The 20,815-nt window shown below is 45.3% G+C and overlaps 1 protein-coding gene across 6 annotated transcripts in view; it reads left to right on the top strand.

Moving 5' to 3' along the window:
• The window catches only part of LOC310896523 (uncharacterized protein), a 129,846-nt gene that overhangs the window by 87,402 nt on the left and 21,629 nt on the right, over positions 1-20,815 (top strand). For 3 of the 6 annotated variants that reach the window (XM_083828894.1, XM_083828893.1, XM_083828892.1), the window contains exons 1-3: positions 4,251-4,371; positions 6,218-6,294; positions 6,560-6,715. In XM_083828894.1, coding sequence (XP_083685020.1) covers positions 4,366-4,371; positions 6,218-6,294; positions 6,560-6,715 — 239 coding nt within the window. In that variant the 5' untranslated portion in view covers positions 4,251-4,365. Of the gene's footprint in view, positions 1-1,461; positions 6,295-6,559; positions 6,716-10,790; positions 11,096-20,815 lie in introns of those variants that run through there. The other 3 variants (XR_014581568.1, XM_083828891.1, XM_083828895.1) reach the window with 2 other exon arrangements.

Here is a 20,815-nt window from a genome sequence, read left to right as displayed (position 1 = left end):
GAGAGATCTAAATAATTATGGTAGGAAAATATTGGGTGACTGTTAACAGCCATTTCCAAAATGCAGGCAACAGATAGATTGTGAAAAATGCTGTGAGCATTGAGCCAGCCATGGAAAAAGCTAAAGGAAAAATATATTTCTGAAGAGAACATGGAAATTTGAAGTGGGAGTTAGGTGCCTAAACATCTTGGAAGAACTTAGACCCCAAGCTTACTGAAGCCAAATCCCACCCTAGCCTGCAAATACTTTCACATTCACAACCTTCACGATTCCTCCTATGTATGTTGTTCTTAGAAGCTTGTACAAGAAGGGCCGAATCCTGAGGACATTACTTACCGGAAATTTCTATTCATCTCACTGAATATTTACTACTGATCATCCTAGTAATAATTATCATGAAAAAATGTGTTATATTACTTGTTACATTTTATTATATATTGCACATATATTGTATAACTCCATATTACAGGTCTACATTACATACCTGTAATATTATGTCCTGGTAATTAAACCAATTAAAGTGCAGTTATGATCTCACTAAAGCCCAGAAATATGAGATGTCAATCAATTCGGTTTTCATCTAGATAAAATCTTATCAAAGCCAAGTGATTCAGTTCTTAAAACCAAGCGTTCTTATGTCTGTGTCTCCATTCATGACGCATAGAAAAACACAATCCAGAGAATGCCTGTATAGGCATATGTGACCTGCGTGCACAGTCCCCGTTGTGAAACAAACTGCTACTGGGTATTTTTAGCTCTTTAGTTCCTGTGATACATCATCTGGGCAGGCTGTTCTGTTGGAATCATAAAATTTCAATTATTTAGGAATATTGCATAGTTCTTTACTAATCTGGTATGAGCAATACACAGCCCTCCGTCGAGTGTGTAGGTTTTGCTCATCTTCCCTCAGAGGACACCAGAACAACCTAGATGAGCTGAGCTACCTAGCTGTGGTCAGATGCCATTTTCCTGGTTGCTGCAGTACCTAAACTGGTCCCTGCAGAGTCGGCAGGTCCAGCTCTCCCTCTCAGCTCCTACAGGGCTGAGAGGTGATCCTGAATTAATTCCTTTGAAGTTGCCCAGGACTAGTGCATGCCTGCCTGGAGCATGACATTATACTCCGGGATAAACATACGCAGGGCAGAAATCTTCATCCCACTCAAGTTCTCCCATGGCTCTTACGGTGCGGGTAAGATTTTGGGCAAAGCCTCACTGCTGTCCCAGTCAGTTGCTGGGAGCTTGTTTCCTGGGGCTGAGTAATGGCAATTTTGGGGTTTGTGCTTTGCATTAAAAAGTCATTTGGTACAGCCATGTTCATGATCACCAGGTACTGCACCAGGAAAAATTCCAGTTACGCAAAAGAGGCATCAGAGGAGTGGCAGTGACATAGGATTAATTGAACTGGGCTGTTTCTGACACTGACCAAGTGTTTCCCCTAATGTCCTGCACTCTGTTTCACAGCTGCATTGCTCTAGATCTGCTCGAGGCTGAAGGCAAGGACTGCGTTCGCACGTTGTCTGCACAGCATCTGCACCATCATCAGGCCTTGATCCCGGCTATCATCTCCAAGAGAGGCGCAAACATAAGCAATAGTAGTAATAATAATAAGGATAATGCCAGTGAACGACTGGTGATAGTTACCTTTTAATATGCTGCAGAAGAGCTCCGCACATCAGTTTCAGCTCATCTGCGCGGGGAAGCTGTTTATATTCATATTGTCTTTCTGACGGGAGGAGAGTGTTAATGCCCAGAGTTGGAGAGCATGGGGAGAAAAGAGAATGTGAAGTGATTTTTCTATTGTGCCCAACAAGATTATGATCAGAAGAGGAGGAAGAGAGGAAAATGCGGACAATATTTTTATTACTAAAATGAAAGAATTTGAATGTAATCATAGCAGTTAGGGAAATGTGTTTTAAAAGACCTTGAGAGAGGTCATAATGAGAGTTTACTTTGTAGATCTAATCATGGTTTACAAGACCGTATGCCAGTTCCCAGTGGTGTCCATAGTGAACAGCAGGACACCAGTAATTTTCCAGATGTGGCTTCACCCCCCAGGAGGAGAACAAAACCAATGAGAAGAACTGGAGTGGCCCAGCACTGGGGGAGCCTCTGAACTGCTCTCCATCCTTTGTCTGGATGCCCTCACGAATAGTTTGGCTGTTGCCTGGTAACATTGGCATAAATTCTTCTGCAGAGTGACTGGGAGAAACTCGGAGCCGGGTCATAGGACCGGTTTTATGGAAGAGTCTTTATGAAACAGGGCTGAAGTGCATATGCCGTGACATCTGTCCCAGATACCTGATGCATATTCAGGGCCTCATCGGGATTGTGGGTGAGGGTAAGGATGTTGGATGCCGGCAAGGCACTACTACCTCGTGAAACATCCCAGCATAGAGAAGGTCACGGTCTCAACTTCTGGCCTAAATTTCCTGCAACTTGAATGCTTGCATACTTGCCCCCCCCTCGGTCAGATCCATCCATCATCCACCTTGTGTGCCCTATTGCACTGCAGTGGGAGCACTCTGCTGGTAAGAGCACACCAGCAATGGGGACTTCGCAGGGGACTACATGGAGTCACCAGATCTTTTCCCATTTTTGTCTGGCCTTTGTTTTGGAGGAGTGGATTTAAGAGGATTTAAGAGGAAAAGATATCTTGAAGAAGGTGAAAAAAATGATGTTAAACAGGAAAGGAATCTCTGGAGTTAACCTCCTCTGGAGGTTGTTCTTGCAGCCTAACACGCTTGCTCCAGGTTGCTCTTTCCCTCTCTGTCTCACGTGCTTTGCCCTCTGGTTTGTGATTGACATCAGCCTGGGGAAGGGAATTGTCGCAGATGACACAGAGGTTTGTGATTTCACCAGTAACTGATTCATAACTTACTTTGGAAGATTAGGGAACACACTAAGATACACAAGAATAGCTTCCATTGTGTAGATGGTAGCTGATGTCTAGGCATTGCTTGCGCTGTGGTTGCAGGGAACATACTGTCATTTCTGTGAAAAAAGCACAGGTCATGATAGCCAAATCTTTACATGGGAGGAAGGGCTGGAGTTCCCTAACGAGCTGGAGATGGAAGGAGGAAATTGTATTCAGAGACACCGAGTGGTCACCTCAGGGCAGTGATGCATCAGAGGACAGGGAGGCCTCGTTCTGCTTAGCCAGAGGAGCGTTGCCTGCCCTCACTGCAGATCACAGCAGGAGCTGCTGAGTCAAAGAGGAGAGCAGCCCGAGCCGGGGCTGTGCCGAGGAGGAGTGCACTGCTATATGCATTACTAGGGATTGGTTGAGAGTCTTGGAGAAGAAAAGGGAAAAGCCCTCATGGGAGATGGTCTATTTTTAATGAGCCCAAACCTCTTCCACAAATTAAGTGAAATATTTTAAAAGGAAACAATATTACTTTGGTTTTATTTGTTTCAGCTACTTAGTTACAGCTCCACGTGGACACAATTAATGGAGGAAATAGAGTATTTTATAAGCCCGGGACTCTGAGATAGATATTTTGTGACCATGTGAATTTTTTTGCCCTAATCACCGTGCATTCCTTGGGAGAAGGTTGTATATTGCCGAAAATTATTAACCTTGGTTCCAAAACTGTTATGTCTAGTCATTGAATGGCAAAGGTTAAGAATTGTCATGGCATTATTCAGTGATGAGTTTTGCCCTCCGTTTTTGATTAAAGTCCCTGCTGTCCATCTCTGGCTCAGGTCTGTTCTAATTCTGTTCAAAGTATTCCCCTGCAAGAAAGAGAGAAATGACCTTTCCACTGGAGCTAGTTTTATTTCTCAGATCCCTTTCAGACTCCCCCTTGTGACTTCACATAAATCACTTGGATGTTCAATACCTCATGTCTCCATTTTTTAATGGAAAGAATGTGATTTCCCCTTTATTTGCCCATTTACGTGATGAATTTCTCAGGACAACGAATCCTCTTGTGTGGGTGGTATCTAACACCAACACATCTGATCTTTGCTGGTCAAAGAAGAAAAAGAGATCAAGGTAAAACCTGGGGATGAATGTTGTCTGGATGAAGAGTTTCGTCTGTGCCTTGACATGCTTTCTTGGTGATGGAAACAATGAAGAAGTCATCCTTAGAAAAAATAATGTGTTCTTCCTCCTCTGGGAGTGCATGAAATATCAGAGACAGGAGCCTTGAAACGCCAGGTCTGGGCTTTCTGGCTGCAATGAGTGCGACGGCCGGGTGTGATTTCTGGATTTCTGAATGGAGACAATTGATCAGTTCCTCGGATGATACAAGCCTATATACCTCGTTAAGCAGCCATCCAATTCTCACAGGCAGACGTCAGTATTCTCCCTTTTAGCTCTCAGACCAGCGCTGCTGAGAAGATTTCACTGCAACAGGCTATTACATGGAGGTAAACAGCATCTTGTGGACACGGTAATCTGTGCAAATATCCCGACAGCTAAGCGCAGCAGTGCAGTAAATAAGCAAACAGCCCCAACGCCCCTTGCCCTCCACCGTGCCAATAAATACAGTTTACTGTACACATCACTCTTCAGGGCCGTGTTGGGATGGTGTGAATCCATTAGTAGGGCAAGGGTGAGTGACTTCTGACTTCAGTGACCCTTAAAGTTAATCCAGCATTGTAGGGGCAGAATTAAATGTGATGAGCTCAGAAAGTGTGATAAAACCAGATTTAAGTGCACAGCTGGGCAGCAACCTATAAAGGCAGAATTTAAAACCGTAATAAAAACTTTGTAATCTAATTACGACGGTAAAGTTAAAGGTGAGGTATTTGCAGCATGATTCACATGCACCACGGCTAACCTCTGACATCTTGAATATATTATGTGGTTTCTTCACTACAGGAGTAATTTTTTAGTTGCTCTCTTGCACTACATGGTTCCCCAGGTTTTATTCTCAATGTCTTTGGAGGTTTCGGGACAGGACAAAGCTGCGGGTCAGCACTTGGCAAAACATCTGCTTCCCCGTGCGTCTCGCTCGAGGCTTCTCACAGGGCTGCTCCTCCCCAAGCTCTGGGCACTGGCACCCAGGCACGGGGCTGCGGCAGGTGCGCACCTCCGAAAAATCGCAGTACAGTCTGAGGAGAAACTACAGCAAGAGCAGGCATATCCCAAGCAAATTTTAGCCTAGCTAGTCCTAACAGGAGGGAGGATGCAGAGCAGGATACAGGCTTGGATGCAGGATCTGATTGCCAGCAGCCAGCTCCCATGGAAGCCCATGCTGTCATGTCTTCATTGCAATTGGCACCTAATTAACACCACCTCAGATATGCGGTCATCTCTCTGATTTCAGTGCTGGCTTGTCCCAAAACCAAAGCAATGGGAAAAACCAGCCCCTTGAACTCTGCCTGATTCTCCTTCACTGCTGCCAGTGGACAAGACTCATTTTCCCCAGCTGGTGGGCTTCAGAGCTCTCCTTCTGGGACAGGCACTGAAGGCTGTCAGCTACAATAGCAGCCTTGGGTCCAAGTCTAGCCTCTTTCACCAGAAAGGCCACAAGGAGTTAAATATTCTGAAATAAAGGTCTTTTTCCTGGGTCCCATTAAGTATTGTCCAACATCCAACGAGCACTGCATGTTATGGGGGTGTAGCGATGGGATTTAAACAAGTTTGCTCAGCGTGGTTACAGCTGGGCAGTTGCTCTAGGAAAAGCAGCTGGGAAGCTCACTCTTTTTCTTCAGCCAACCTGTTTCAAGACAGAAATTTCAAGTCATTTAGAAATCTGTTCCATGAGATAGATTTGACTTTTCTTTTTTTCTAGATTCCCCAACTGGAACAACAATGTCAGAAGAAAATCTCTTTATATGAAGCATGAAAAACTATATTGTAATTTTTGAATTTACAGAACTTGGGGACATCTTAGAAATCAAATTACATTTCATTTAATTTTGTTCGAATTTAGCCCAAAGGTTTCCTTTTGTCTGATTGACGTGAAGCAATGTTCATACAATGTACTGCTCACAGAAGTTGTTGTTCATGGAAGTGTTGTTTGTGGAATCAGCATCCCAAAATAAACTACGTCCTCCCCCGGTGCAATGTGCACCCAGCTAAACAAGCTCTGTAAATATTATTCTTAAACTGCTTAAATATTTCCTATATTTGTGAAACCTAATTGAAACAAATCTGTTGCTTAGGTTTCCCCAATATGTAATCAAACAGTGTTCTTCCTGAAGGAAATTAGTAATTTTTCAGAAATTGCGTTTCAGAATCTGTCCTTCTTTTTCCCCTTTCATCAAGCTTGGAGGTGAACAGCAGAGCCACCAAGGACAGTGTGCAGGAATCAGAGTGATGTTCTCTCTCATGGGAAGAGAAAGGTAAGAACCAGTAGCATAAAAGAAAGATTAATATCAGCAATGGGTGGGAAAAAGGTGTGGGGTGCTCTTGGAAGGGGACTACTCAAAGCTTCCAAGGGCAGCTGGCATTTGTGGTAGTGGGCCTATCTCTATTGTTATTTAAAGAAAGAGAGAGAGGCTTTCTATTTTAGAAGGAGAAGAAGGTGCTTTGTGTATAGACTGAGGTTCTGTACAGATTTCTGCCACTCCTCAGATAACTTCATCCCAAACTCTCCTCCTCATACAGCCGTACAGCAACTACACCAGGGCAGAACCCTCCATGGGAGACGACAGCCTGTAAACTGCTGGGACTACCAGAAAACACAATAAACACCGTGAACCACCGGAAGGAGCCCGCCAGCTGCAGAAAGGCAGCAAGAGGATCAAAAGAGCAATGTCCCAGGTACAAACAGGGTGAGATCCTACTGAGCCCAGGCCAGCAGCCACCCACTGCATACTCCAGTGGGTTTAGAAATCCCATCCTGTACAGCAGCTCCTACACGCCTGAGCTCACTGCACTGCAAAGAGAGCAAGGGAGCATTTAACACCCTCAGTCTGCAAGGCACAGACAGGAGGTGGTAAATACCTTGATAAGGAAACTGCAGTGAAAATACCAGCTTTAGGCAATCCAGATTTTATCAGGGAAGTATTCAGGGATGAGTAACTACCTGACATGCAGATGTACCTATGCACAGTGCCAGCAGTCTGCCAGTCCACACATCTGGCCTCAGGCATCATGCTCGCATTTTCAAACCCATGTGATTTGGGGGTACATTGGGGCGGGAAGATTTTTGCATGGAGTTCTCATTTACACAATGTCAGTGCCCAAAAGGAATCTGCGGCTCTGTGTCTGGAATAAGATACAGATTTGACACTGGAGGCCTTTTTTTTTTTTTTTTTTTTGATATAGGAAGCTGCTTGGCTTCTTAATGCTATTAATAGCTCTTCCTAGCAGTGGCATGCATTTCACAACATGGGAATCCACATGTGACAGGTGACAAAAGGACCCTGGAATCCAAGGGCCCAGCAAAGTCCTGAAGAAATGAATGTTGTGTATTGTTCAGTGAATGGGTGGTGTCTTCTGGCCCATCACTGTCAGCATGAGACATTGACAAGATCTGTGCCTGGTCCCATCACAGTCTGTGCAACATAAATCACAAATTTGGTTAGAGTGGTTGGAAACTGAAGTACTGCAAAGTGGCTTTGGGGCACAATGTGTGTATTTGCACTTGAGGAGATAGGGGAATGGTCTTAGACCAACAGCTTGCAGAATTATTCAGGTACTCCAGCTCCATAACCCGAGATCAAACCACGCAGCTGCCTGTTTGCTCTTTCCCCCTTGCATGCTGGATTGTCAGCCTAACCATTTCCAGGATTGCCATCGATCAGGGTAGGAGATATCTGTTCAGAGACCTGTTCCTGCTCCAACAATGCTCTTCAAGTGTCCAGCAGGCTCCTGGACCTGTTTGGTTTTTTTGCATTCATTCTTGACCAGGTTTACAATACAGCAGACAGGACAATCAGCCCTTCCTATGGGAAGAGAAGAGCGAGAGGAGCTCGGAGCTAGGCCTGGCAACGTGAACCAGGAGGAAGGAGAGACAGCTTGCTGGAATGATAAGGGGTTGGGGCAGCGCTCGCAGCTCTGCCATGCCAGGGGCTTGGCTGCTGACAGGGTGGGGACGGACTCTTCCTGAGATGGTGCTTAGCATGGCTAATGACAACCAGAAGTAGGAGAGAGAGGCCCAGGAATGGATAAAGAATAAATTGGCTGCACTATGTACAGAGAGGGCCAAACAGATGTTGGGCCTGATCCAGAGCCCATTGAGTTAATGGAAAGGCTCCCTTTGGTTTCATTGGACACTGTATCAGACCCATTACAGCTTCACAGGAAGCAGTGGAGACCAAGAGTAATAACTTGTGGTGACTGGAGTGGTGTATGTTGCATAGGTGTGGGCTGTGAGGTTTTCATGGTGAAAACAGATGGGTCTTCAAGACCTGTCCATTTGGCCTGGGTAACCTTCCTGCCTCGCCTCCCCCACCTTATGGGAAGCAGTCTCATGCGGTTTTGGTCCTCTAGCCAACATTTTGGCATGATTTTGTGCAGAAGTGCCCTTCTCCCTTCTGTCTTTCCCCTCCTTCTTGATGAGGTTCCGGTGTGATCCTGTGGCGTCCCAGAGCTGAGAGACCAGTGGCTTGAGCTGTCCACAGAGAAGGAAGGAGCAAGGCCTGCTGAGGACCGTTGACCAGGGAGGATTTTTGTTGTGGACCAACAAGAAACATAATGTAAAGCAGGTGTTTCTGCAGTTGTGAGACATTTATAAAAACCAACATTATCCAACAAGTCTCCCACTCACATTCTCATCCACATGATATGGCAAGGTCTCACACGAAGGACTGCAAATAGAAAACATCTCTTTGTACTAGTTGGCTTACAACCTGCACTAGGGCCTCTCTCCCCTTCTGCTGTCTGTGCTTTGCTGTTTATTTAGGTGTGTGATTTTGTTTCTGTTTTTACGTTTAGCACAAGTGGAAAGGAAATGGAATTTTGTGCAGCTTAGGAGCCTGAGAGCACACTGTGTTTGGATCTTGGTCCTTTATTTGTCCTCATGCCATAGGTGCAGGTGTTCGCAGGCCAGATCCTCCACTAGTAGAAACTGCCCCAGCCTCCAAGAGAGCTCCCTCCATCTGGCCAACACATTTGAGGAGGTTTGTGATATCCAGAGATGCAGACACAGGGCAGACTCAGGCCAAATTGTCTCTTAAACTCCTAAACAGGGGTGAGAACTTGCAGCTGAGCAGCAGCCATTTTCTCCTGGTGACTACCAGGAGGAATGGATTGACCATTGCATACAGAAATGCGTCAGCATACTGTAGAGGCTGGTTCATTCAGGGTCATTACTTTATTGGAAATGTAAATTGGGGGGGGAAAAAAAAAGTCTAATTTAGCCCATTTTGGAGAGAGGTAGGGAAGTAAATTATCAGGGTAACATCAGGTCTCTTTTCAGGACGGCCCCTACCCAAACACAGATAGCTTTGCTCCATCTCTTTCTGTCAACAAGAGAAATGCTCAACAAGGGAATAGAGTGGGATTCACTAGTATTGCTGAAATAAAAAGCTTTGTCTTTCTTCTGTGGAAACAATGCTCTGAATGAGGCTCATAGTTCACAAAGGTTGTATAAAGTAGAGCTTGCTCAGCATCAGGACCACTATACTGATTTATTCCAACTGAAGACCTACCCCAGTGTTCCTTCACATACCCATAGCCCACAACTGGATTATCAGTCATCCATCAGCAAAGGAGCCACTCCCCAATCTTTAGAAATGCTTGTGCACCTCAGAAAGTTCTTGTGCACCTCATCTCCAGCTGAATTCACGTAGACTTCATTCCTAACGTGCCCCTTTGCATGCACATTACTGCTTGTTTGAACAAGGGAACCCATGCTGGCAGTGGTGTGCACACACTACAGTGGGGCTGAGCTTGGCTCAGACTGAGCTGGGTTTTAGGTACATAGCACGTCAAAGTTGTGACCCTACAACAACCAACATCCAAAATATAATCTCTCACTCCTAACGATAATAATACACTTCTAGCCCTGTTTAAAAAAGAGCTGGTACTGAAAAAAGCCGCTGAACTTTTTGTGTGAGGTAAGGGTCACTGTACGGCTGGATAAATTGTCTGGCAGAAAGGTTGTGTGGCAATTTGGCAATTGTACCACAGCACAGCTGAAGGAGAACGCCTGAGCCATGTCTTCTAGTCCTCTTTTTAACCATGCTGGCTTGTTTATGTTTGGGTGGTAGATGGGTGGATCCCTTACTCCAATTTTTGGCTCGTATCTGTCCTTTTACTTGGATGTCAACGTAAACTGCTGCAATTATATCATAATTGTGTCCCGCTATTGGAAATGATTAGTCTGTTCGTGTTCCATAAATGCTGGCTGGCTTCACCTGGCAGTGGCAGGGAATTGTCATGGCAGATATTCATATAGGGACTATATGAATATAGGGACTCATAACTTCATGTGAGTTACGGTGTTTTCCAGGTGGGAAAGCCTAACAAGACTATTCTATTGAATTTAGATGTAAACAGGATGCTGGAGCAGAAATGTCAGCTTTTAGACTGGGATTCAGGTAACAATAGAGAATACACAGATATTTTGAAGCAAGGGCAGTCTTACTTTTCTGTCTCAGTCAGAAAGTTAATTTCTTATTAAAATAAGTCCCAGTCTAATGGGGGATTTTTTCAATTTCAGATTAAAGTTCAAAAATATCCAGACTTTATAATTAAATAGCACTTCCCATTCCTACCTCTCCACCATGGCAGCCTTTGCTCTTCCATACCTACCAGTTCCAGTGTTCGGAACTGAATGCAAAACGTAGCCAGTGTATTAACTTCAAGGTTATTTATTCTACAAGTGAGCTCTAATTCCAAATAACACCAATGCCAACCTTTTTTTTTTTTTTTTTTTTTTTTTCCCCAGGACTCAGGCATACAACACACTTTCCTCTATTGGAGCTCATCATTCCATAACTCCAGAAATTGCAATATAAACTTTGGCTACTATGCATGCTTCAACTTGAAAACACAGCAGTGATCTGGAATTTTAATTCGAGCAAATTTGAAAGTGGATTAGAAATAGGATCCAGCTGTATCTCTAATAGTCAAAAGACAAATTAGCAGAACATTGGAGTCGAAATGAACTCCGTCTTTCTTTTTGCATTTTCCCTCCTTTTGCTTAGACCTAAAATACCATAATTAAATTGTCATTTGTTCCTTACCTTGGTAGAAGCTCTCCCCAGCTGAACACATCTCAGTTTCCATCCTAAGCATTTACCTACAGCACAGGGTTGGGGGAGGATGGGGTTATTACTTGTTTGAAGAAATTAGAAATCAGACGTATGCGCAGTCTGTCTGTTATAGTCTTCAGCGTGCGTGTTGCCAGGCTCTACAGGTTATACATCATTAGCGCACAGAGTGTCCAGGAGAGCCCAAAGCTTGTGCAGGTGTGTTGGCAAAGCTCACACCACTTCCCTCCCTCCTCCCTCTCTGCTGCACTTCCAGCAAGCCGATACTTGAAACTCGATGTGGCAAAATCGCAAAGAGCTCTTCTAAACTTTGTTAGCTCGAAGCTCACCCAGCAGACGTGACTGTGAGATGGCGCGTGGAACCTGGAAGGGACTCACTGGAAAAACAAAACCATTGAGTCAAAAGCTTAGTGTGTTTTTCCATGATTGTATGAAAAAAAAAAAAAAGTGCATGTGTGTTTTTTTAAGCGCTTTCAGATATTAGAAGTTTAGTGAACACAGAGACAGTTTCTTCTGTTTTTTCTTTTCCCCTGCCCTTGAACTTTCGGAATGACTATAGGGAATATATTCCAGCCTGTTTTCAATGACCCATTCATATGGTGGTTTTATTTCAGCTTTTCCCAAAAGGGAACAAGCTCCATTCTATCTCTGCTCCTGGCATTAGCTGCCATTATTTGTGCATCCCACTCAGATAATCAATAAAGTGGATGGCATCTGAAAATAATTATATACACAGCTCTTCCCCCGCTTCCAAGACGGAGACAGAAGCTGGGAAAGGAGCCTTTGCATATTCAGCACTTGTTAAAGGAATGAAATATAGCATTGTGTGTTATTATTGTATCCCAAAACCTGGGCATTCAGCAGCAGTTCCTTTTGACTCTGGCTGTGCAGCACCTGATCACAATGCTAGTCATCCTTGCTATCTTTCCTGGCTTTGCTAGAAAAGTTGCCCCGTCTGCTTGTGCGGCACGCCAAAGGGCAAGAACTGTCAGATGGGTCTCAAATGTAACAGCAGTGGCTGTGGCCTCCCTCAGGGAGGAAGGATCTAGCTGCGTCCAGTACCCTCCTTTGTTTAGGAGACACCATCACAGTTGCATTTTTACAACCAGATGTTCTGGCCCCAAGCAAGAGCTTGGTGACAAGTGGGTGGCCTGTGCAGGGCGTGGTGTCTCTGTAGTATGGGATGAGATTTTCCAGTGAAAATCGTGTTCAATCCTGAGCTAAAATGGCAAGGCTCCGTCTTTATACTGCTCATGGCAAAGTCACCTATGTCCCTAAGGCTGTCACTGCCAAGTGACCTGATTCAGGTTCTCCATCACCTGTTGAAGTTCTACCAGCCAGAGAAATAGGTGAGTCATCTCATTTTAGAAGATATTTAATGATTATTTTAGGAAGTTTGCAGCTTCAACCTCCCTTCTTGCAGTGGCTAAGATGAACCACTGGCATGAACCTGAGCATTTCCGATGCAACCTGCCCAAACAGCAGCTGCAGCAGGTACCAGCACCAGGCCTCTGAGCTGAGCAGGTGCTGGAAAAAGGAGAGGCACAGATTTTGCCAGGGCACGTTACAACTGCAGAGTAAGGCTTTCTCTGTTTAGTCCTTCAGCTCTGAAGGAGCTTTGTGCAGTACTGTCACAGTGGGGACTTGATCCTGGCTGTGGCCCTAGACAGTGCCATTAAAATCCATTTTACTGTTCTTTTCCTGAGAGTCTCCTCATGGCCTCCACTGAAGACAAGAAGAGAGATGAGGTGCAGCAATGGACTGACCCAGCATGGCCCTTCCCAAATATTTCATTTGCACCTTTCTCTCTTCAGCTGCAGAGTCAGGAGGAAAGCCATGACTCTGCGGCCAGGAAGACCTGTAATGTCTGCAAGGGCTTATGGCTGGGGACATCAGGAGTTTGGCAGCTGCCTCCCTGGGAATGAGCTGAGGACACTGAGCGGTTCCCTGCTCCCAGCTGCTGGGTGCCAGCAGAGCTATTTCACATATCCGGAAAGCAACAATTACAAGGGAGCAATTATTTTTTGCCACTACTACAGGGTCACTGCTATCTCCTGATCTAGGCAGCCAGCAGAAGTGTTTGTTCATGGCTTGCTCCATTGTCCATCCCCAGCTTTTCTCCATGGCAGTACATTGTTTGAGATGTTGTTTAAATCCTCCTGCCAGTCCCAACAATGCCTCACGCAACCCCAGCATGTCAGGAGCTTTGAGGCCACAGAAAAACCAAGCCTGCTCAGCCCAGAACTGTTTGTTGCAAAGTGTTTGCTTAGTGATTAACTCATGCACGGACGTACACAGCCACAAATCTCTAGGTTGTCTCACAGCCCTTTCATTCAATTAAGTCTGTTGACTTAGTCTCATTTTGAGCAGTAACTGGATTTAGATAAGGCAGTGGAAACCAAAACATCAATTGTGTGATTTCTGGCCCAGCCAGTATGTTGATCTGAAGGGAATGTTTGTGCGGGTGATAACCGAGGTAGCGCAGTGATTAGGACAAAGTCATTTCGTGCAGGCTTCTGTAAAGTAAAAACCGCTCTGCATTAAGTACCAGCACGGGCCACAGGGAACCAAAGGGAGCTCCTTGCTGCTGCAGACTCCCCCTTTGCCTCACTCAATGTGCTGTGCTATGACCAGCAGCTGGCAGTGGGGAGGTTGTGGTCTGTCTGAAGGAGCAGCTGTGGCTGGGCTGGGGCTGGGAGCTGCCACCGGGCAAAGGGGCTGTGCTGGAGCCCAGCTGATGTAACCCTGGCCGCTCTTCTGAAGCCACAGATACAAGGAGGTAATCATTTGGGATTTAGACAGTTACTTTTTCTCAGCAGTAGCCTAAAGTTATTCTGGGATAATTTCTTCCCACGAGCTCAAATTTGCATTCAGTTCCTAATGGGGTTGGTTTGCCCAGCTTGAACTAGCCCTCCTCACACGCATCCCTAGGAGGAGGAAATGCAGATGGCACAGACTCAGCATCCCCACTCTTTACAAGTCAGAAAAATACTCTGTTCTACAGTGGGTAATGTCTCCCTATATCAGAAAGGGAAAAGAGAAAGGGAAAAGGAAGCTATTCTATTTGCAAGCATACATTTTTGTGATAACCTCCTGTGTCTTCTATTGTTGACACACTACAGTGAGAAAGCATATTGGGAAACATACATACATATTTGTCAAATGTATATTTCAGTGCATGACTTTTTTGGTCACACTGTTTTCCATATTACTGTTAAGCTAATGGGGAAGATGGTTTGTAGGCATTCCTGATGTCCTGCGGATTTTCAGCAAGAATTGTGGAGGAACAGAGCAAGAAAAGCTAGCCAGAAGACATTGCTTCCTGTGCACGTCAGGTAAGGTATGCTGTTAGAAAGATAGCAAATATATTGTTGCCTTTCTCTTTCTTCTTTTCCATAGTAGGGAGGGTTTCTTTCCCAAATTACCCTTTCCCCTCTGACATTCATCTGTCACATAAGGAGATCGTTCTAGCTTGTTGCACTTTGCTGACGGAAATTGAAAGGGGGACACATAAATTGTCGGTGGTTCAAAGCAATGGGCAGGGTGCAGCCTTGGAGCGCATATTCCTCCAAACAGTACAGCTTCACCACTGTAGTAATGCGTTGCTTCAGAGGACGTCTCTCCCCAGGTCCTCCCACCTTGCTTGTTTCTCTTTTGGGCCATGCAGCACTTTTCACAGAGTTAACATTGTAAAACCAGTGTTTATTGAGAAAAGTGCTGAGTCCACGTGCATCCCGTGAGGTATGAATGGGGAGGAGGTGCTGAACACCTCCAGACACCGAGCCAATATTTCATGTCACCACTCCGGGTTTGGAACAAGAACCACCATGGCCAGCCTCAGCCGTACCACTGTGTGCACTTGCAGTCACGCTTCTTATTAGACCTTCCTATGGGGAGTACAGCACGTTGGCACTTGGGCAGAGGGTGTTTTAGTGCCTTCAGACACTGCTCAGTGTTTCCATCAGTGACTCGGATGACAGAGTGCTTTTGGCTTTCTTGCACTGGGGCATGACAGAAGCGGTAGACGTGCATCAGGCACTGTAGCCTCACCGCCTCGCTCCCTGTGTAGACGCCCTCAGCCTGTGACTGGTTTTGTCCCAGCTGCTGCCACCAGAAGCAGGACAAACACGTTAAAAGTTGCTTCCTCTGGGCTGCAAGGCAGTGGTTGCTGCGATGCCGTCGCCCAGCGGTGCACATCCCCACGGTGCAGCTGCAGAGCTGTGCCCGGCGCGGGGCTCTGCCCAGGCTCGGCGGGTTAGCACAACGTGGTGTGCAGCTCCTGGGACACAGCAAGTGGCTGGGCAGATGTGTATGCACACACACAAACACTTAATTGTTGGCAACTTAGCATATATTAAACATCTTCTGGTAGTGATGAAAGATGGCATCCTCCCAGAGTTTTGCATACCTGTGAGCTAATCAGCCCTTTGTGTGAAAGCGTAGGTGGGGACTCTTCTAACAATACAAAGCTGATTAGCTCATCATCTTGGCTTTAGGGGCATACTGATGTGCCCATCCTGCTTTTAGAGCTATGAATAATCTGGCTTCACTGCCATCTTCTTATAAAAAAAAAGAGAGAGTGTAGTTTCAGGGCTTGGTACTCAAGCCTATTTCTCAGTGCAGGTGATGAGTAGGTATTTGCCTATTATTCACTAGTATCACTCTTGGCTTCAGGTCTCCTTTGGACAACTGTTAGTATCAGAAATGATATCTATCTGACAGAAATAATTGCTATTTTTCAGCCATTGGTTGGAATAACACTCTTGCACATTAGGTAGGAGTGATTCACTGTCAAACTGAGAAGGTGCATCAACAGAAGCCTGTGTCGGTCACAGTTCATTTACGTCTCTCTGTTAATGGTTTGGATGGTGGAGCAGACAGGGCTCTCACAGTAGGATAAAACAATGAAATAAGCTGGAAGGTCCCTCCCTATCTATGGGAGGGGAAGGGGATTTATTTTAAATGTTCTCAATAAACTTTAGAAGCAGTCTTACATGAAAAAGAAAGTACATAATCAAAATGCACATAGGAACCTGGTCTTGGTACTGGAAGTATGCTAGGGGAGATGGGAGAAGAGAAGCTCAAAGTCTGCCATGTGATACTGTGGCCAGAAAGATACTTGTTATTAGGAGAGGTATTAAGAGCGCTCCTCATGGTGAGGTCATTCTGGAGCTGGAGAAGCCCAGACCAAAGATCTGCGCTCCCTACTTTGAAAAAAGATGTAAGCACACAAGGAAGTCTGGAGGAGAACAGCAGAACTGATAAGACCTTTCAGAAAAACATGACCTGAAAGGAATTGTTTTTTAATTAGGTTTGTTTAGTCTAGAAAAGATAGCTGGGAGAGACTGCACATGTGGGGACAGTAGCTGAAAGGGGTATAAAAGGATGTGGTGGTCACTGGGTCTATCTGCATGGGGAAGAACAAGATCTAATTGGCTTTATTGGCAGCAAACAGAGGAGGTAAGAGTTCAGGAAAGCTTTGTCTATAAGGAAAGGGAGACACTAGAACTGATGTGAGGCGTTGGGATCTCCACCACTGGGAAATCCCAAGAATTTAAACAAAAGTACAAGAGGAATGGTGTGGGCACAGGCACAGAAAGATGCAGGAGGGTCTCTCCATATCTACTTGCCTTTGGTTAAGCCCATTCTTCAGAGATTGTTGCTTTGGTGGTGGTAGCAGGAGGCATGTGGGACACAAGTTGGGTTGCTAAAATAGAAAAGATGCTGATAGGGTGGTATGTTTGCACAGAAAATGTTGATAAGACAGGAAAAATGATATCGTTGTCAGAAACAAGAGCCAGCAGTTTTAGATGTTCTACTTCAAACAAAGTATATTTCAGGAAAATGGATCCTTTGGCAAAGCATCATCTTTCATTAAACAAAAGATTTAGATGGAAAAAATTGTAATGACCTCTGTAGATTAGGAGCCCAGAAATATCACGAGACACCTAAGTGCAATTGCTAATACTGGAGATGGTTACTTTTTGCCATTTGGGATTAAGCAGAGGTAAGATAATATGGAATGGAAAGATGGATAGAGAGATTCTCAGGGGAGCCTGGGAGTAGCTTCACCTGCAAAAAAGGCAGCGCAAGAACAAGTATGCAGAAGGGAAGAACAAGTATGAAGAAGTGCAATAACGTGCCAAATTAAGGGGGAAATGGTATCTTTCACAAAGTCAAGGAAGGGCTGCGGTTAAGGGATGAGAGTCAGAAACCCAGCATTCAAAAACTGCTCGTTCTCACAAAGCCTGCCCTTATATGTATTCAGTCCAGGAAACTGGTTAGTGGGATGTGAAACTACCATATGTTTTTGCAGATGCTACAAGTATGTGTGCTTTCCTTATGTATATATGCTTTATACCCACTTTTGAAAATGAGTCAAAGCCTTCCAGTCCTCCAGGATAAAAACTCTGGAGAATTTACAGATCTGAGATACCGTGATTAATGTTTCTGGACAGTAATTTCGCTTTCCCCTGTTGAGGCTTGGAAAAACAGGGAAGAGTGCAAAAGGAGATCCACACCAAAGATCAAGGCAGGCACATCTGCCTGGCTGTCAGATTTCACGCCAACAAATTGGAAGAAAATTAAAAAACCCAGGCCAGATCTGGTCCTTGCTCTGGAAGTACAAAGAGGTCTGAAAGGGTCCTACACAGGCTTGGCGTAAAACCACCACAGAAACTCCTGTTTTTCTCTGCTCTTGCCATCCTTTTAATACAAAAATGCCAAGTGAATATGAAGGAATGAGATCTTCTGGTTAAAATCATCTTGGGTTTGTATTACTTGAGTTAAGAGGTGGTTGCAATGTCTACCTCAGCCCACCACAGCTCACTAGCAGCCCTTCCCAACACTTCAAGTCACAGGCTTACAGCTTCAATCAACAGTCCTGCAAGTGTAGGAGCTGGGGGACCACTAATGCTCAGAAGTAGGGTTTTTCACTAAAGCCCTGGATGACTGGCACCCTGAGACACCATCAGGTGTGGAGGATGAGCTACCTTCATCATCACCTTGCTCTTACATTCAACTTTCCAGCACAAACAGCCCCAAACTGCTCTGGAGTGGGGGCAATGTGACACTGCCAGATGATTGCATATTGCCTCTTAATACTAAGCAAATTGTGTTGTTTGTACGCCATTACTCAGTTCCAAATTACAAGCCTTATCTCCCAGGAAGCTGAGGATGGCTCTATAGTTTTAGAAACCTCATGGTAAAAGGGCCAGGTTTTAAATATAGTGTTTTCCAGAAAGACTATCTTAAAAACATAGTGCTGTTCAAATCCTCTGCTTCCTTTAATGCTATTTTCAGGTTGTTTTTTTTCAAATTAAACATTAGGCTTAGCAACATACATGAGATGTTAGATTAAAGGGACACGGCTTGGGTTTTCCATCTCAGTCTAGAAATAGCTATTCCATGGGTGGGCCAGGTGAAGTCCAGCAAGGTTATTGTCGCCTGACTTCCCCCGGGTTTCTGGGTGGGGGAGAGAGAGGGGTGACTGGCTGCTTGCAGAAAAATCTGGCCAAGAGCATTGGGCCACATCCTTTGCCGAGGTAAATCAACATCATCTGAGTGGCATTTCTGGAACCATGACTATTTTCATCGGGATCAGGCCTTTTACATATGGTGAGGAAGTGGTAAAGATCACAAAGGGAAGGAAAGATATACATGCATGGCAAAAAGTTATGGGGTTTTCCTATGTAGGTGGTGTCATTTTCTCTAAAGAATTAAAGCGTGGCTTTCCCAGCACTTGTTCCCTTTAAGGATACACGCTGAGCAGCGTGTCCCGATAAGACAACAAGCACAGATGCCCGGAGGAAGAATACTATTGTTGTGAAGACACAGGCCCGAAAGGCAAAATGTCTGGATTTTATTTGCAGCTCTGCCACGAACTTCCTGGATGATCGTAGCCAAGTTAACCAGGTCCGTTTTTTTCAGGCAGAGTCTGTGCCCTCCCTGCATATGCATGAAGCCCACATCGCCTTTCAGGACTTTGTGCAAAAGTCCAAGAAACGCAAAGCTGCAAAGAAATGCTGCCACCTATATGCTGCCCCAGTTTCCCCAGGCAAAGGGTGATGATGTGGTGAAGCCACTAAATCCCTGCCAGCAGGGATTTGGATCCAGAAGCAGGCAAGAGCATCAGAGCAGCTGTGCTGCTCTGGATCATAGCCCACCATCCGATGGCCCGTCACTGGCAGCTGGTGGAAGCGAGTGCCCAGGGAGGAGAGCAAAAGCGGGGTGAGCAGAGCTGGACTCATCCACACTGTGCTTTCCTGGCCTCTAACCATTCAAGGCGGGGGGACTTGCACAGCTAGGAGTGGTTTGTGTGAACTTAGCAACCCTCGAAGGATTTCTAAACCTGGGAGCATGAGTTGTCCAGGACAAGCTCTCAGAGATGTTTAGCTTCCTTGGTGCAGGGCTCATTTGTTCAGCTCTACGTCAGACCTACTGGGTCACACGGGGCTTTTGTAGCTGCTACAAAGGAGAGCCTTCCCTTCGCTGTGTCAGCTCCCTGCCGCTCAGGAGGAAGTGATGCCGCCTGCCAGGGAGTTGAGGCTAAACACACTGATGTTTCCTCATGCCTTGGAAGGGAAGAGAAGTCTGGAGAGAATTATTGTTGTGATGTATAGGAGCTTTGCCAGCACAATGCCCTGTAATAACAGCTACTCTTCCTTCAGGTCATTAAGTTACAAATTTTTTAGTACTCTTGCTCATGACAAGTAGATCCCAGGTTTAAAGAGATGTTTTCTTCCTCTTTCCTTTTCCTGACTTTCTAAATATATTTTGCAGATTTTCTTTTTTTATGGCAGTGTGTCCAAATCTCCGTGTTCAATTTTTCTTCCAGATCTTTCCTCAGAGCCAAAAGGCTGTAACCAGATAACCAACACATTTGTTCCCTGTCTCCATGGCTCAGTAAAGCGTTAGGAGATCCTCTGAGAAGCACTATAAATGCTGAAACCGGATTCAGAATGAAGGTCTACCTTCTCTCAGAAATGGTCTTGCATCTGCTTTGTCCGTGCCCCATCCAGCCACGAGCAAGCTGCACCCTGGAAGCCACAGAGATGAGTTAGAGTGGTGCTGGTTCCAAGCTTTCCCCCCAGCTCATGGTGGGGTTCGTACACCTGGGCTCCAAATGGTGTTAACGTGGCTGCACAGCTTTGGTGTGGAGATGGCTTTTGTCCAGTTGGCTGAGAAGGGGGCTGGATTGACAGGCAGCTGTTTGCATCGGCCGGTGTAGACATGCCCAAATTCTCCTAACATACTACTGAAGGGTACTCAGATATTACAGTGATGAGGGCAGTCTGAGAACCTGTTTAGACCAGAATATGGGTTTCAGTGGCAGTTTTCTGGCTGATTAATTGGGTGACTTTGTGCAAGTCTCGACTTGCTGTTGCCCTATCCAATAAATGGGAATAGCAGCATTTGCTTCCCTTCGTAAAACACTTTGAGGTCTATGGATAATCCTCCTCCTTTTTCCCACCCATGATGATGGGACCAAGTGGAATCTTACGACACATTGAGTTTCTGTGGTCTAGCATTTGCCAAGCATTTGAAAATGACTCTTTGGCTCGAGTTTATTATTGAGTCTGTGATTGCCACGTGATTTCTCATGGAAGCTCCTAGTTTAAATCAGGTCACTAAACAACCAAAAGTGCATGGGATTAGGAGGGAAACTGAAGTAGTCATCAGGAATCTACAGATCCATGAT

The sequence above is a fragment of the Anser anser genome (genome assembly GCF_964211835.1).
Source record: "Anser anser genome assembly, chromosome: 3".
In the NCBI taxonomy this organism is placed as follows: Eukaryota; Metazoa; Chordata; class Aves; order Anseriformes; family Anatidae; genus Anser; species Anser anser.
Note: the sequence above shows the minus strand (reverse complement) of the source record. Positions and strands in the feature narration are given on the sequence as shown.